Raw genomic sequence first — 18,719 nt, forward strand, 5'->3', positions numbered from 1 at the left:
AATGCTTCCTAGACCAAAAGCAACTTCAAGGCGACTGTACGAATAAACGATCACTTAATTAATGTTATCAGGTGCTGTACGGTACATATTCATTACGTGGACGATGTGATAAACAATGCTGATGGTCAACCCGTACTCTGTCTGGATCAACTTATTCTTTAAGAACACCCAGGAAAACATATTAATACAGCTAAGACGGGTCATCGTGTGGGTGAAATCATTGTTTCGAAAGGTCGTTAAGAAATCTGGGCCCACCTAGAAATGTGCTCCGTCGGGAATTGCATTTGCTAAAGCGGGTATCTTTCGATGTCTTATAACGTGTAGCTGAAAATGGAACTTCTTTTGGTCGAAACAGAGACGCGTGGGACTTAACAATGTACAACCAATTAACTTTCAGTGATTTCTCTCATTTTACATTTAGGCAGGCTCGAGGCTAATGCCTTATGGTTTGCGGTGAAGTGTGATGCAACAATTCTTCTCCTGCACTTCGTGGATTTATAGCATCTGTTATTAGGAAAACAGAAAGAAACAACAGGCCTACATAAAAGAAATCAGAGAGGTCAACCTGAAATGTACACGACATATTTCTGGCTTGTTTGTTCTCCTGAAAACGGGATGCGATACAGTCTGTTGGACTGCCGAAATTCTGTACATGGGTACAAAGTAGTAAGTAATATGGGCAAACACAATCATTGCAAGTGCCCTTCGCAACTCATCTATGAAAACACAATAAATACTACGCTACGTAATGTTCCATAAATGTACATTGGCAAGTGCAAATCTACCACATCAGCGGTAAACAGTCAACTTTTTCTTGTAAACGCAGGCGTCGTAGACCGACCGACCTTCGCATCTGCAAAATAAAACAATTAATCCGTCCAAAAGCTACAAAGGTTCGTTTGATCAATTGGACTAAAAAATTGATCATTTGGGGGGTTTCAATGCGTAGGCCATACCGTCGAGAAATGTAATACAGGAGTTCATCTTGTGAACATCACATTTAATGCAGGTTTTTCCAGCGGATGTTATTTCTGTCACCAACATTCACATATGAGAATATTACGAACAGGCTTGTCCCATCTCCTATTTACGTGAAAAAGTCGAATACGTTTTGAAACAGCAATTAGTGTGGGGTCCATGCTGTTTCAGTGTTTGTGGCAGCTATGGGTCCATGCCATGCAGCAGCCTTCTGCATAAAAAGCGCGTCAATTCATCACCTTAGCCACGATAGTGATGGTCTTTTCTTGACCACAGGGGTGTTTTCAGTTTGTATTGTGTAATTTGTAATTCTCCGTGTCAAGTGTTATGTTTGTTGTTTATGTCTTGATACATCCCCCTTAGAAATGATATGAATGAGTGCTGGAGCCAAGCGTTGGGTAGCCGTTAAAACCGCTGTAACTCACACGTCCGTTAGGTTTATTTCAATAGTGTACAAGAAACGCGTTTACCAATCATGCAAGGATGTAAACACGTACATACACTACAGGCAAATGTTGATCATTTTAAAAACTAAAAAAGTAGAACAATCGAATATGCATCATGTTGAAGTCATAACACCTTGATGACTATATACAAAGGCTATAGAATCAGAATGTGACAAATCATCGAGGAATGTCTATTTTTTCCTCTATGGACAAATGCAATCCACAGTGGAGGACTGGCCAAAAGCAACATGGTCTTCGGCAATGAGAATGGGTAATGAGAGCGCCCTCAATATCATGAAAAGAACTGTAACAATTTCATATGCATCCTGAGTACTAAAAGATGACGTTATTGATAAAAAAAAACACATTACCAAGTTGACGGCAAGGCTCTTACTCCCTATAAGGAAACCAGCGACAACGATAACAATATGAAAATTGTTCAAAAGAGTTCTCAACGCTTTTCAATACCACCTTCTCGTACGTTTGCAAGTCCTCGGCAAGTGTGAATAAATGGGGTACAAAACGTCTTGGATTATAATTTACATCATTTTCCGAAAGAAAGGAATAACTATTACCGACATTGTGTGTTTGTTGATAAGAATAACGAGTGTTTTCAGACTTCAGGCTGCGCTTAAAGCAATGGAAAATAGCTGCCACTTGTGTATGGGTAAAAGTCAATAGAGCTTGACTTGACCCCTCATCGCGCGCTTCCGCAACCCTTGGATAGGAATAATCACTTGCATTGATTTCACAATTTTTGCTGTTTTACTTTTTATTTAATTCCCAAAAAAATCCAACTTGGAAAAGGGAAACATCCTGCCGAAAATTGACCCATGCATCATTTCGAAAAATATAAAATTCACGAATAACAGTGAAATGCGGCAGTCTCGTACGCAGATGAACATTTACAGTTTGAAATTTTATGGTAGTCGGGCGGTAAAAGCCGAACTATTTTACACAGTTTATAATTTATAAGTAATACACTTAAAGTGCACTTCATTTACGAAAGTTTTTTTTAATGTTACCTATGCTGAAAACTGCGTGATGCGGAATATGGAACCCATGGCCTGCAAGTAGGTAAATCTGACCAATGTTATACAATCTCATTTCACTAATATTAGCGTGAGAAATGAAAACAATAACGTACACGAACATTGTGAGACCGAGGTACGATATCGCCGGAAGTGAAAGGTGGTTATGAACTAAACTTCGTTTTTAAGAATCCCATGTGATTTATCTTGTATATTGCTCGAGGGAGAAAAAGGTTAAAATTCCAACACGCGGTTTTCATGGGATGGTTTCAGAAAGGATTTATTTTTCCCAAATTATCAAAACGTGATAGGACGGCACAAGGTAAAATCGCCACAGGCAGACAGCGCAGGGTTCCAGAAGCTCGCAGCATGACCTTTTACTTTCAGTCTCTATAACGGGAAGGAAGCAGATGACGAGACAATGGCGGGGCAAGACGATATGCAAGTTTATATTTAAAGTTTATGCGTAAAGTATAAAGGTTAAGTTTATATGTAAAGTAAATTAATGGGTTCAATTTGAGTAAAAGCCAAGCGACAAGATATTTAACAATGCAAAATAAAATGAAATTAGATAGATTACATTTGAATAAACACACACAAAAAACAAACAAACAAACAATGACCACATATCCTGGCCATTCGTCAAATGATATAACAGTTCTTTTAAGATGGGCACTTGCACTGACATCTCATAGAAAAGAATTTGGTATGACATGATATCATACGGTTGAAGTAAAATCCAACACACGGATTTGGGTTCAAAATTTATTCCAAAATAACTGCAGAAAAAGCGCCAGAGAAGGTTAATAACTACCCTTTACAATTTAAGGTAAAAGACGTAACAATTAAATGTGCCAGATTTGACGCTGGGGGATCAAATCAAGCAATAACAAAGACCAGAACATTAAATTTCCTGGGCGTGAAGAGAGTTTTCGTGATAAGAATTACTAACGAAAAATTATGGTGGTACAAGAGGTTTTTTGTGGTTTTGAAAGTGATGGTGCGTAGCAAGCGCTGGCTGGGTGCTTTGTCAATGGACATTACAGGCATGCCAGAAAATGACGAGTGGCCAAATGTTACGGCCTTGGCGGTTCAAACTTCAAAACTGCGTCCTTCTCTGGATTGAGCATCCAGTTGGGGTCACTGTAATCTATCACATGTGACACTGTCGAACACAAACGCAATGTTCTTAATATGAGGTATAATGAAATGTTATCAGTCAACAGATTTTCGACTAAGTCAAATGAAATGTTGCATCCAGCTTACCACTTTTAAAGATTTTCTAAAAAATGTCAAGTCCAAATGAACTAAGCTGTATACATACTTTATTTCACATTAACGAAAGCTATCACAATGAATACTAACAACCAACAGCACCAAAAAACCCAGAAATCAAATACCATGGACAAAACTAGGGGACACATATTTCGTCTGTACACAAACGTCCAAAGGAGTAAGTTTTACACACTGCTTTCGCATACAGAAAAGGTTAATTTGTATGTCGAATTATTGAAACATAAGTCCACACATGAATCATCTTTACTTGTGCCAAAAATTAACAAACAGAATAAATGATGAAAATAATCACACATTGTGCACGTTAAATCAAATACACATTGCCACATGACTAGAAAACAACGGATATCAGTAGTAAAATTATAATTCTACGCATACTGAGTGGTGCTTAATCAAATGTTCAACCCGATCCAGAAAAGATTCATTTATACAAAAACCACTCTACGGGCAAACACTATACATACAAAGTCATCTACAAAATGTAATACAAAGGAATACAGGATACACGTACAGGATCGGGCAGCATGGATATACATGTAAACGAAAGTCAACATGGCAACCGTTGGTATCCATAAACACTCCACGTCAACACCTAAACATCTAGCAAAAGCTGAGATGTAAGAAGTTGCCACACCTTTTGTATGCAACACGCGCGCAACAATGCTGAAATTAAGGGCAAATATTTCCCGTATTAAAAGAGATAAATCAGCCAATGGCATGAAGTTTGAAATATCTAAGAAATACAACTGACCATACAAAAGTTTTGATTAGAAAGTGATGCAGGCAGGTATTAAAACTAAATTTTATCGGATAACAATTGTGCCACTTAATATTACCACGCAACAGCAGTGCAGTAAATCGTTCCTTTCAATAACAACACTTTGAAATGAAGGTCGAAAACGAGAGTTATGCAAACCAAATACTCGTACTTGTGGTGGAAGTTTCAAGAAAATCGGAAATTAAGCAATATATTCTTGTAAAGTAAGTTTCCCTAATTTATATTACATTTGTTCTTTTGAGATAAAAACAAAGTCAATCAACGACCAAAAACTCGAATCAAAGCGGCATGACCGAAACACCCTGTTGACAAAAACCAGGCTTGTACAGTGTCAGGCCAGAGCTATACATGTCATTTATCGGAAAACAGTGACAGCACAAAGGTCTACATCAACCATCCCAAAAGAAAAAAATTCAATAACTTTGACTATGCTTTTGGAAAATACATCTTTAGTTATCAGCACTCAAAGGGAACATAACTGATTCACTGGAGCACTGTGCAATTTACCCTTGGAACAAATTTTCCGAACAAACCTTCATGCAAGTTCAAGAATGGAATTCCATCACCTAGCAGTATCCATAATATACATGTACCTTTGACAATTGTTAATTCCCTGCAGATAGTCAATGTTCCTTCTGGTTTTCTCCATAAAATTGTGCTGGATTTCAAGCTCAATTTTGGTCAGCTTTCAGGGGCAACACCAACCCACTACCAACACTTATCAACACTAATAAAACGATTGGTAAGTCTTAACACGTTATAAAAAGTACAGGTTTTGTGTTTTTCAAGCAGCATGTTTGCTCAAAGACACCCAATGTCACTTTCCAGTTTTGTTTGCACTTTAAAATGGCCAAATACCGTAGTTTGATTGGATTTGGCCCATTAATAAATAAATGATAACAGCAAGAATTAAAAGTGTATACATGCTGCAAGACAACTGCAAAATATTGGGTTGGGTTGAAAATTGCATCATTTTAAAAACACTCACTTATCAGTCGGCAACCTTCTTTTACACGATTTAGTCTTGTCAATTTCAGTGAACAAAAGAGAGGCCAACATATACCTTAAATGTAAAAGGTAAAAGTGACGTAAAGAAGAAGCTGAAACACCACTGCATCGGGAACACCTTTTAAATCAAATGCCATTTTGATTACATTAGTCATGCTTGGTCAGAAATACTGAACCAGTGTTGTGAACAAGTATGCAAAGCCACCACAGTATTACATTGTCAATATATACTTTCACCTGTTCCATGTACATAACAGGAGAAAGCTCGATTTTTAATTAATTGGAATATAACACTTTCTGCATGTGAGCTCACTTTGTGGATAGAGGTTACATACAGTTACTTTTTACCACAATCCTAAATATTGAAAGTAGCATCAAGGACTGCTTCAAACTAAGTAGTGCTGGTGCTCTTTACAACTGGAAGCAATGGGTCGTAACCGCTATTGTAACAATACTCAGTGTACTTGTTACGCCGAACCACCATTCTGTGCAAATAAAACAAATGGTGTAATTTTGGCATGGCACACAATATTTTTTTATATCGTGACAGCCACACGAAAGTTTGCTCAGCGCAAAGAGTATTGTCCGTCTCCAACAGATGATCATCTGGGTTATACTTTGTTCTGCACAGCTTGTCGGTGTGGTTTCGTACATGTAACCTGTCTACACACTTGTGCAGATTCAACCACATGTGAGACCATGGCCACGCAAGTGGTAACGGTTTCCTAGCAACGTTCATGTTGTCCAAGTGGCACATATTATCGTACACTATGGACAAATTGGACCACGAAGTAAACGGCACCGTCCTCAAGAAAGGAAACAGCCAGGCTATGAGAATCAGGAAGACCTGTGAGGGTGACTCTGACCTGTAGACATACAATACATTTACAAAAATACAAAGTAAAAAGGGGAGAATTATATGAAAAGGCTTTTTTTTGGTTAATGAAATATGAAATCACGATATCGTAACATCTTGTTTACTTTCGGTGCCGATTGAAATTGAAGAAAAAATCAAAGTAAATGGGAGCACAAATTATATGGACTTTGGGCAGAAACTACAGATTTTGTCTGTATAAAACACAGCGCAAATGGCTTTTTATTTTTTTTTAATTATTTCTGATTTAATACTTTACACATGTCAACATATTTTAAGGTCATTACATGACAGTAATTTAAAAAGACAACCTTTCCGCATCTAGCAATCTCCATAATTTTGCACACCATGGTTATTTACTTCAGAAGATAAAGTAGGTTAAACTCTGTCAAAAGTTAATGACTTCAGGTCAAGGAACGAACTAAACGTTCACGACTGGCCCAGCAACAGTCCGGATCTCAACGCAATAAAAAATCTCAGAAAGGTTGAGAAAGAAAAGGTTGCAGAAAAACAGCCATCAAATACCAAGGCCTTAGTTTAAGCCATCAAACAGTCTGGTAGAAGGAAATAAGGGTGGACTACTGTCAAGTCTCTCGTAACCAGCATGCCATATGACATTCAGGAGGTAATCACAGACAATTGAGGGCGCGTTAAACATTAGACTGTACACATATTGACTTATTGACATGCAGTCAACAAGCAATTCAGGCAAGACAAAATAATGAACATTTGAAATCGATGTCAATTCCAAACATTTATTTCAAAAAAGTTAGGTTTTTCCTCCGAGTTAATGCATTTTTTATGGGCAGTCTTCAACTGTTCATACTGTCTGGAATTCTTTTTACTTTAGCTGCACTTTTAAAAAAGGTGCACTAGATAGCAGCTTAAAAAGAGGAGCATTATGAAGATTTAACAGAAAAAGATCAATGTCCAATGCCTATTTCAGATTAAATTTCAAAATATACTCACTTGTACAAAGTTTTCCAAAACTCAATATGGCCACCAGCACGAACAACAAATAAATGCCCCCTTGACCACTTCTGAAGTCGTTTCTTGCCTCCAACATCCTTCTTACAGGTCGATGGTATTTCTTCCACACATTCATTCAGCATGGTAGAAATGGAGTAGCTGTGTTCATTGAGGAAGGCTGTTGTTCCTATTGTCAATGTGGGTTGCGATAGTAAGAAGAATGGTTCAGATCACAGGAATATAGGGTTACATGAGGAGATGTTCAGACTCCTTTTGTATAGTGTGGCATTTTGAATGAATGACAATAATGTCTCCAACCTTGGTCTGTTTCATACTATCTATATGCAAAACAAGACATGGGATGTAGGGTAACCCCTACAAGTATTAAAACCATTTTTCTCACATAAAGCCAATTGACGGGCAAAAGCAGCTCCAAAAATTGTCAAAGTCTATGGTAGCACATGCATATTTGAATGTGTATGCATGTTTCGATTGCCAATTGCATGTGCGTCACAAGAGTATGGAACTTAGACTCTGTTGATATCTATTTAAGTTGTACCCCAAGTCACAATTCATATCAATGATAACAAGACAGACATTATAGACTATTGAGAATGAACACATGAACCTTGCCCTTTTTTCACATAACACAAAATAATGAGATTCACATTGGGTACTTTATGGAAAGCGTGGGTTTCGAAAGGTCAACCGTGATTTGTGGTTGTTTCACAGATAAACGAGAATTTTATAATGTCTAGAATGAAATGTATGCTTGCATTTCCATACGTGTACATTTATCTAACAATATTCCAGTCACAGAATTTCTTTACATCTTTTCAACACAGTAGTTTGTTAAGGAAAAAACACCGCAATGTAGAATTTTTGGCAAGAATTATTCATCCATTTACAATATGATTGTACAGATTGCACATTGAAATTTCAAAGGAGACAATTCAGGTGTAGGCAGCAAGGGTCACTACAGAAAAATAAATGCCCCTGGTGCAGCATTTCTCACCTTGGGCATCTACTACAGATTCACCACAACACGACACTGGCTGCAACTTGGACAGGACTCCACCAACTTTAGTGATTGTTTCTTCTGTTAAAAACAAGAACAAAAAATCAGCATAAATTTGCATATCATTCGGTAAATGTATCTTACACATTAAGATCAGTTTGTAATAATAACAAATTTAATGGTTTAAAAAATATGGGGAAAAAAAAACTAAGTGAGTGGATGGCCTTAAGATGTGCACAGGACAATGGGCACAAGTCGCGTCAAACAAGGCTTACCCCATTCAAAGATTTATTCGCATTAACATGTGCCCTTTGAATCAAAACAGCTCAAAATATGATAGAGTTCACTTAGAAATTTCAAGAATGTTATTGAACTACTCAAGCACTGAAACCCCTGGGCATAACTTGCAAACAGCAGCTTTTTGATAATAGACTAACTTTTTTATGGGGGGGGCCCAATACCTTGCGAGTTTTGAGCAGTTTTTAAAATGATTGCCATTTTGCTGCTGGCTTTTGAAATGTACATTATAGTGCCTCCATTGCTTCTTTATCAAATGGTACCAGGTCTGGCCAGTTCATGAAATTTTGTATTAACAACAGGAACAAGCGTAATTGTATAAACAGGTTACATTCAATTTTTCAGTGACAATGTATGCAATACTGCAATTCAAGATTACACTTACAGAGATGACTACCCCACAAGGGAAAAAAGAAACTTTTTTTTTACCATGTTTGGATGTTCATTTTGGTCTAAAACCATCAGACACAAAAATTATTGAAAAAGGTTATAAACAAAAAGGGCTTTAATTTGGAACAGGTGCGTGTGGCCGTGATTAACAATCTCCACATGGAATGACAAATGCACCGAACAATTTGCGTGGACCCAATGGTCTTTGTGATTCTACTGTAAATACAACATAATGATCAGAACAAGTCAGGGCCAAAACAAAATGGTTCCACCAAACAAACTGGCCAAATGGACTTACGATTGCAATTAGCATCACATGCAAGGACCAAGTTCGCAGCAGTATTGTCAAGGGGTGTTGATGGGTCTTCACTCGCAGTCAATGTTGATGCCCCGTCACATGCAGTCAGCATAGTTAAGCCTTCACTTGCAGTTGACGTCGATGGGCCTTCGTTCACAGTTGATATGGATCTCCCTTCACTTGCAGTTACTGCCAATCTGCCTTCCCTCGTAGTTGATGTTGATGGGCCTTCGCTCTCAGGCAATGGTGTAGGGCCTCCAATGTCAGCAGCGGAAAGGCCTTCAACACAAAGATTACATCAATAACAAGTCCGTTTGAAATTCTTCTTTGAATAAATGCAAATTACGATGGAAACGTAAAGAAAGCATGAAAAAGGAATGATAGAAAAATTTCAAGCAAGTACATTTTGAACATACAAGCTACAACTTGCTCAAACAATGCAGAAGGGAAAATAATAAGATGCAAAAAGAAAAACACACAAAAACACAAGGAATAAAAGGTCCCAATCGGCCAGCTATATAACCATGCAAACATGAAGAACAAAAGAGGAGTATTCGGCCCATGTGAAAGAACAGCCACAGTACAAAAAGAATTAATGTTTTCAGATTAAATGTACAGTGTTCTCCACAGCCTAAGATTAAAACTGGGCGACATATGTTGTGAGCCCGGACCTTGAAGCCATAACGGCGTCTGGTGCCCGCCACAGGAAATTTTTGATTCTAGGTGCTTTGTGGTGCAATCTGAGGTATTTCCTGGGTACCTTTTTTGGACTCCTTGAATCAGATTGGCTTATGTTGAAATGAAGGCAAGATTGTTATCAGTAGGTCATCAAAAGTTGATTTTATTTTGCGGGGTATTTCTTTATTTACTCATCAGAACTCGCCATTGAGCGGATGGTTCGGGATTACATGTACGTACGTTTGCGCAACATGAATGGATCGTGCATGGTCGCTTTCTGAAATCCGGGTATCAAAAATAACTCTATGGTCTGATTCCAGCCACAGAATCATTTCACTTCGGTGAAATGCAGTCAGTCATCAAGTTCAGTTTGGACTGTTTTTCAGCTGTACTGTGAGCAATCAGCGTCTATCCCCCTGCCCTGCACAGTTGACAAACCCATGACGTCACATACATGTGCAATGTAAAATTCACAACTATGAAAAATATGCAATGATTTTAGGCCAATTTACATTAAAAAGTCTCTAAAAATTATTTTGATTAATTCTTCTCTGCATTGTATATGTTTGCAGAAAAAAAAATGTGTACAAGAAGTAACACTTCACCAAAAATTGTTTGAGAATTTAGAACACATAAGAAGTTGTTATCGAAGCAAAAAACCGAAGTTTTATTAAAAGCAATTCCAATCTATGAAAAAAAATGGAAATGTGGAGATCAACTTCAGACTCATACCTGGGAAAACAATTTGGTAATAATCTGAAATGGGAAAGTCACATTTTGGATGTTACCACTAACTGTAGGAATCATTGGGCATTATTGGGAGAAACTTCAAAACCTGTCAAGTTGGTGTATAAACACAGTTAATCAAGTCATTGATCCTGCCTAAACTTATGTATGGTTCTGCAGCCTGGTATCCAACAAAAAAGAATGAGAAACACCGTCTTGACATGATCCAGAGATCGGCTACTTGTCTGTGTTTCGATGACTACTCTAGGGAAGCGAGTGTTACTGAAATGCTGCACCGACTGGACTGGCCAAGCCTTGAAGTTAACTGGAGGGTTGTTAGATTATCTCTGATGTATCAAATTAGCCCCAACTTATTTGATATAAAGTGGGAACATCACCTGTGTAAACCCTCTAGAAGCACCAGAGGACACCATTGCTTATCATTTAAACAAATAGCAGCAAAATCAACTACTTATGTGAACAGCCTTTTTCCCTGAACAATCCCTCACTGGAATACCTCGCCGCACAATATTCTGGACATAGATATGTATGACTCCTTCAAATCTGCACTAACAGATCATTTTCAGTAATTTCATAGCACAACCAGCACCAGGTCTTTAGGCCATCTCTGATGAGAAGCGGATACCTGTTTTAACAGATTCACAAATCCAGATCCACAACTTTGATCACTAGTGCTGCCAAGTGCTTTTCTGTTGTGTTGAATAATGATGGCAAACTCATCCTGTTCGTTTCATAAAGTGCGATAAACTTTCTTTGGATTTACATAAGTTGTAAAGATGGTGGAGAAATCCAATAGAAGAAATAGCAGGCCGGTGAGAATTTTAGCAGGGCAGCACAAGTTTGGAGGGGCGGTCTTAAGTTTTGCCAGGGTGGCCCGCCCTGCTAGAACAATGACTGTAAATTTTCATGTTATTTATCTAGCAAAATGTTCTACATAACAATAGATGCAGGCAGAGACAGGAGCAGACAAAAATAATAGTATTCACAGTGGTTAAGCTTTAACCCTTGGAGGGATTTACGTTTTACTCCTATCAAAATGAAAAGTACATGTAAACTCGACAAACAGAAAATCAAACAAGTATGGATGAATGCAAGAGGACAAAAGGAAAGGTCAAGAAAGCTGCAGGCTGGATAAAGGGGAAAAGGATCAAGGGGACTGGTTGAATAACAAAGGAATGTAAGGAGGGAAGAGATCAAAGAAAAAATACAATGGATGGAACTGGACTGCAGACAAAAGAGAGGGAAATAAAAGAGTGTTAATTAGTAGGTTCACTCTTGGATGTTCAGGCCATGGGGTTGTACAGTATGGTGCAGAGGTATTTCATTCAGAGCTTCTCCCAGGTGACAAACAGGCAAACAGAAAATCAACCAAGTATGGAGGAATGCAAGAAGACAAAAGGAAAGGTCAAGAAAGCTGCAGGCTGGATAAAGGGGCAAAGGATATGTGACCTGTCACCACAAAATGAGCTAACTTCACACATATGAGATATTGGTATTTTTGAATTTAGCAGAAAAAGAGCTTTCCAATGGCATGCACATGGAACACTTAGGGTAGAAGTATAAGGTGACAATGTGACATTATTCTGGCAGCTTTGCATCTTTGTTCCCGACATTGTTTCAACATTTCAGACCAGGAACAGATAGTGCTATCGTCAAAATTGTTAAGGAAATGACAATTTGCAATATGTTATTCTGCTAAAGATTTGGAAATAAATAGGAAGTGGTTTACTCTTTCCAAAAATTAACAAACCAAAACATTGACCTCTAACTTCAATATGACTCTGAACCCTCAAAACAGGAAAGAGTGGGATGCTACTTTACTCTCATTTTGTCGTGACAGGTCACATATTTGACATTAGAAGAGCTACAAGTGATGGTACCTCTGGTTCAGTGGGTGGTAACGCAGGAGTGTCAACAGAAATGTATCTGATTCCAGGACATGGTTCTGGCAAACAGCACATCTATTAAAATCCAAGTTCAAGGTGCCATGCTGGGATGGGGAAGGGTAGCGGGGGGGGGACTCTGGCCGGGTGAAAAGGTCACATGGATCGCGGGGTCGCCTTTAGAAGTTTGTATTACAAAAACCTCTAGACACAATTAAGTATGACACTCTCCTCATTAATCCTCAGCCAAACCCATTAATCCTCAGCCTAACTATGGAATGCCCTACCATGGCATATACAGAGTGAGCAAAGCCACGCCATTGTAACATGTACAGTTAAAACTTAACTTTGTAATATTGCATTTGTCCAGTGACATATTACACTGCAAGATTCAGGATTTTATTAATTTTAACTAGTAGGGTTATTAAAATTTTTTACTTTTTAATTTAACGTAGGTTCAGCTGTGATTCGTTATTTTAGTGTCACTGTGTCTGGTATAATTACTTTTCTTTTATCGTAGGTAAGGAGCAGGCCGAACAAAACAATGTTCGAGGAAGTTTCTTTTTCTTTGGATCATTGATTTGGTTTAAGCAGTTCTCATGTTTATACAATAGAAGGTCAGATCGAAATGTTCCTAGGATGGCTCTTAGATTTCATTTGTAAGCAGTCTTTTAGGGAAGTGTATCTAACGTAAGGTTGCCATACTTTGGAGAACATTGGTTTTTGTAAGCTAATGCACTGTAGCGAGGTTTTGAGGAATTTAGGATCTGGGAGTTCCTCCTTTTTTGTATAGCCTTAGATTTAAAGTGCCTGAAGTTATATGAACAGATTTAACCTTTCCATGTTATCCTTGTATATTTTAGTCATGAGTTTTGGGCATAGGTGTAAACTCTTGTATTCTTCTATTGCCATGTGGTTGAAGATGTATCCTGGACAACACAGTTTTCTTTGTTCACCCTTCCTATGCCTTAACACATGGTTGGAGCAATTTTAGTTTACGACTATGGATTAGGATTAGTGTTGCCTGCCTTCCAAGAAGTGGCCAAGTCCTTGTTTATTGCATCATAATTATTCATCAGTTCAACCTGACTTCCTGTGTATATACATGTAAGCCCCATGCTTAAGTTATGATAAGGATGAAGCCTTCACATGTACTTGCCTTGTATAATGCACTGAATAGTTCTTTGTTGTAGCATTCATTTATAAGTTTTCCATTTTTTTTCAGGTTGTTGAAGTTTGATCGTAATTGATTTGTGCCTTTTCTTGATACTGTGTTTGGTTTTGGTTTGTTTTTTTGGGGGGTCGTTATTTTCTCAATACCTGTTTCTGTTTTTTTTAGTATTGCTGATATTTATCGAGAGTATTTTACTAAAAGGTTAAGGTTTACTGGGTCTAAAAATTGACTTTCTTGGTCTCAAGTTTACGGTCTGAGGTATTTTCACTAATTTGGGGTTTTTTGCTTTTCTTTGACTTTTCATTTTTGTTACTTTTTTATCGGCTAAGAAGTTACTTAATAGATTGTAAATTAGTTTTTTCTAGATTGGTTCTTGTTCGTTGAATTAAATATTTCTTTCTTTTGACCATTTTTGAGATCAAACACTTTTTCCGTCCTGTCTCATTTAAAAAAAAAAATACCTCACGATTTGTCCTTAGTTGATCCCTAGTTAGGCAGTATTTTGTGCAAGCGATTTCCCCCCAGAGTTGTCTTCTTCCAGCGTTCTTTTTTTCAAGTTACATTTTTTAAAAAATATTTTTGGTACAGGTACGTGATCATCTACTTGTCAATGTACATGTACGTGTACTAGCAAGTCACTATCAAACCGTTTAAAATCCAAAATGGCTCTATTTCGGATTTGAGGTGATATAGCATGGCAAGCTCTTTGCAGGACATGTCTAGGATGAGTTCCTCTTAGTAACAAACCTGACTAAATCAAGCATACTTTGACCAGACCAACTGGAAAGAACCTACATGTAGCAAAAAATGCTGTTACGTGTTATGGGTACTGGGTTGTTAGGGCTGATATACATAGCAGCAACTGAGACACTCAATATAAAAAACAAATGGCTTTTCTGGAGTATTTAACAATATTCAAAAATTGTATATGCACTGCAAAGAAACTAATGTACAGTTCTAAACCTGGTATTTACTGTTACATACCATGCATAGGCTTCACCTCTTCAAAATAGTAACCTTTACCTGTGGAATCGGTATGAGCATCATCTCCTTTGACTCCGCAGTACTTCAGAAAGTCAGCCAGACCAGTTGGAATGCTCGACTGTTTGGCAACTTTGCAGTGCTCTGCGCAAAATGCCTGGCCATATAATGGGGATTTGGTACAGACATCTGGTAGGCTGGGGACTGGGATGCCAGACACTTTATTCTAGAGAGTGGAATGGACAAAATAAGAAAAATTAAGCAGGAAATGTTTAATAAAATTAATTTTAAAAATGCAGTTAAATGAAATCAAACAAGTTACTAAGCAAAATAAATATGGCTGGGTAACTCAGTTGGTAGAGCACTGGTATGGTATTCCACAGGGCACAGGTTCAAGTCCCCCCCCCAGTCAATTTCTTTGTTCATCTTTGTAATCATTCATAAGCACCTAGTCAGTTTCCCTGTATGATTTGTTTCAAATAAATATCAAAAAAGGCCTCATAAACAGTACACTGAGAGAATGCAGAGAGCTTGCCTGAAACACAGAGAATGGACAAATTCTGAAAGGAAACAACTACATGAATGCAAACCTGAATGATCATAATATTCAGAAATTTTCATCCAACTTAAACAATAAATTGCCATAAAAAGTCTAATAAAGCACTGAGCACACTCTCACTAAAAAGGAACGATTTACTGTCAAAAAAAGGAAACAATAAAGTGAATGAATATGGTCTTGGTCAAGTTTTTTCGTGGTATTCATTGAACACTACATTCAAAGATCTATTTACAGAACTATTACCATATAGGAAAAAGCAATTTTATAATGTAGATAAATAATGCATCTTCTTCATTCTTAAGGTGAAGTCCTTTTGCAAAAGGTATTAAATACAATTATGTCTCACTGGTAAGCATTCTTTAAAATGTAATATATAGGTTCCACTAACACTGAACATAAAAAGTGGAACTCTTTCAATTTACACTCATACCTCACATCGATGCATACAATGTGGAAAACTCAGTTTCCAGATGCCATCTGCCACAAAGACACGGCCGCAACCTATTTCAAATGATTGCAATGATTTCAAAGTATTCATTCTACAAGAAAAAAGACAATAGCAAGCGTACAATTGGGTTGAATGATAATGATCACCGCTATTCACCCAAAGGATATTTACACATACGAACATCACATTTGCTTTGCTACGAAAAGGAAAAGAGGCATATGGAACCCCTTAAAAACATGCCTTAACAATTACAATGCGGTTTCAGTTCTCAAATGCAATTCCAAACAAGAGTTGTTTCTCAGGGGTTTCAAAAAGTCGAAGGTGGTATCTTACATAAAGGGAAACCAAAAAACATGAGCAAAAGATATTAAAAAGGTAACATAAAATAAGCTAAATGCATGCAATTAAATGCAAACACTTCTGCTACAAAAAAATTTAAAAGACAAGTAACTAACCTTTCGCTTCACATTTGGGATGGCAGTTGGTATGATCATAAATCGTCTGCCGACGAATACTTTCAATCCGCTCCAAGAGTTTTTCTCGGTCTCCATCTGTCTTGAGCAAACCAAACATATCAAGTCGTCTGCGTTCACGTAGTTCATTGTGCAGCTCTCCATGAAAGAATGCTGAGGAGGCCTGTTTACTGGAGATCCCTAAAACAAACACAAACCCAAGGGTGTGATTTCATAGTAATTAAACACGAAACTTGTGTGCGAACACACCTGTCACAGTAACATTTAGGTACTGCAGGCCTGGGTCAGGGTGGTTACATAAACATCCGTTGGTTCATTGACTTCAGGGGTGTCACACAAAAGAGGAAAAAACAGTATCTACTATTTACCACACAAACTTGTCTGTGGGGGATAGAATGCACTGTTACGAAATCATAAAATAATTTGGTTTCTGATGCCATCCACAAACACATATTATACTTATTCTTTGCTACATATATGATACATTTGATGGAGTGATGGTTTCATTAACAGTGTACTTCCAAGATGATAGAGTAAGGTCAGCTTTAATTTGCACTTTTTATAAACTGATGTCCGAAAGTTGAACGGATGTAACGCTGCATTTGGGATGATAAACGAAATGATTTTTCAGATTTTAAAAAGTTTTTGATTTGTTAAAAAGCTTGAGTTTTATTATTTATAAAATAACTATTAATATTTATGATAAGGTTAGGGTAACACATGCTAAGCAGCAAAAAGCGGAAGTTGAATACTACAATGTACTATGCAACATTCAGTACAAGTACATGTTGGCCTGAGTCAGAGATTGTTGCAAGCCAGTTAAAGATCATGTGATGTAAGCTAAACATACGCATTTCGAATGCGAAAATGCAATTAATTGATCACCGCCTTTTCCCAAGATACCACTGAACTTAAAAACAATACGTTCAGCTATAAATATAGCCGCCTGCCTCTATCCAAAAAAGCCCCCAATTTGGGGTTTTTGGCGAAAGACATGCCCCAAAATGGAAACTTTCAGTCCCTCCTGATTAGGACATGTGTAACTGTACAAACCCTGTGAGCTCACACAATAGGTCCTTGTCAATTAAAACTGCTGTCATTAATTTAAGGACCCTGAGCTGATGAAAATTAGAAAAAATTGATAGCTATGAATTTAAAACTACTGACAACAGATTAAGTTTATGACAGAGAAAGACGACAATAATGACAAATAATCTGTGCACGAATCTTTAATTTCTTTCACAGGAATTGATAGGAGTACACATACCTTCACTTCTTGATAGGCCAAATGCAGTGTTGAATGACTCAGCAAAGCCTACGAAACTGACCCAAGAATGATTCCTGAGGAAAAAAGACAATACAACCAGTAGACTCCAATATCGAAAAAAAGAAGAATTTAAATTGATGAACAAAATTTTAAAATCATCGCACTTGCACAGTTCAGTGTCGTAACAACAGAAAATGAGAAATGCGTTATGACTGCTGTAACAATAGCCACTTCTTAAAATAATTATTCAAAGCAAACATAAGTAGCATACTCACGCAAGGCTGACTTGCAGTTCAAACAAGTCGCGTTGAAAATACACAACATTACTGGCCTCTATGAAGGGTTGAACCTTTTCATACAGATGAAACGACCTGGAGCTACTGCCATAACAGTCGTATCTATATGTCAGACTACAATTACGGCAGCGTAAGTTCGACTTCAGCCCTTTGAAGCACCCCTGCAAAGTCACGACTTTCACCTTCACCGGCTGATTGTGTGGCTTCAATTCAAGTCCACATTCAAGGCAGGTTGAGTAGGGCGGAACCAACAAGTAGTTGGGCCCCGTTGCTGAGCTGGCACTGGTATGACCACTTGCGGTAGATCTCAGTTGCCCCAATAAGAGTTGTATCAGTTTGACGTCTACTTCCAGCGTTGAAGCCAAAATGCAAGGGTCATATAGCGTGGAAATACTACTGACTTCGATGGCTCTGACTACTCGGCTCACTTCCTCAAATCCAAATTTAGACACTGCAAGTCCAAACTGCTCGTTTGGCGACAGCAGACGAACAGCATGTGAGGAAAGGTCCAGATTGGATAAAGCGTCCTTGTACTGCTGCACTGCCCTGTCCTCTTCTTCAAGTTTGCCCACAAAAGACCCCAAATCAAACTTTGCTATTTTCTTTTTGGGCATGGTATTGATTCATCATAAATACAACTGTTTCAAACGCAAAAAGACAAAGATAAGCAGAATACCCAACGAGAAATGTAAGTCGAAAAGCAATGACATGAAAAATCTAAACACGTGCGTGCGATGGCTAGAAGAAAAGGGAACGTAAAGGGAGGGAACGCGCATGCGTGGGGTTTGTAGCAGGTAGCGATGCTACAAACTACCAGCCCTGATTTCTTT

The 18,719-nt window shown here is 37.9% G+C and overlaps 1 protein-coding gene across 1 annotated transcript; it reads right to left on the minus strand.

Annotated features, from left to right (window-relative positions):
- Positions 1 to 3,182: 3,182 nt before the first annotated feature.
- LOC147799809 (uncharacterized) lies at positions 3,183 to 18,655 on the minus strand. The gene is made up of 9 exons (XM_087133573.1): positions 17,869 to 18,655; positions 17,594 to 17,667; positions 16,309 to 16,506; positions 15,836 to 15,906; positions 14,889 to 15,072; positions 9,384 to 9,662; positions 8,396 to 8,479; positions 7,381 to 7,567; positions 3,183 to 6,403 (listed from the first exon to the last, which is right to left on the minus strand). The coding sequence occupies exons 1-9, from the start codon at positions 18,501 to 18,503 to the stop codon at positions 5,929 to 5,931; spliced, it is 2,187 nt and encodes a 728-aa protein (XP_086989699.1). The 5' UTR covers positions 18,504 to 18,655; the 3' UTR covers positions 3,183 to 5,928.
- Between the last annotated feature and the right edge of the window lie 64 nt (positions 18,656 to 18,719).

This window comes from Acanthaster planci, linkage group LG02, assembly GCF_054643075.1.
Source record: "Acanthaster planci isolate LZ-2023a linkage group LG02, COTS_SCS, whole genome shotgun sequence".
In the NCBI taxonomy this organism is placed as follows: domain Eukaryota; kingdom Metazoa; phylum Echinodermata; class Asteroidea; order Valvatida; family Acanthasteridae; genus Acanthaster; species Acanthaster planci.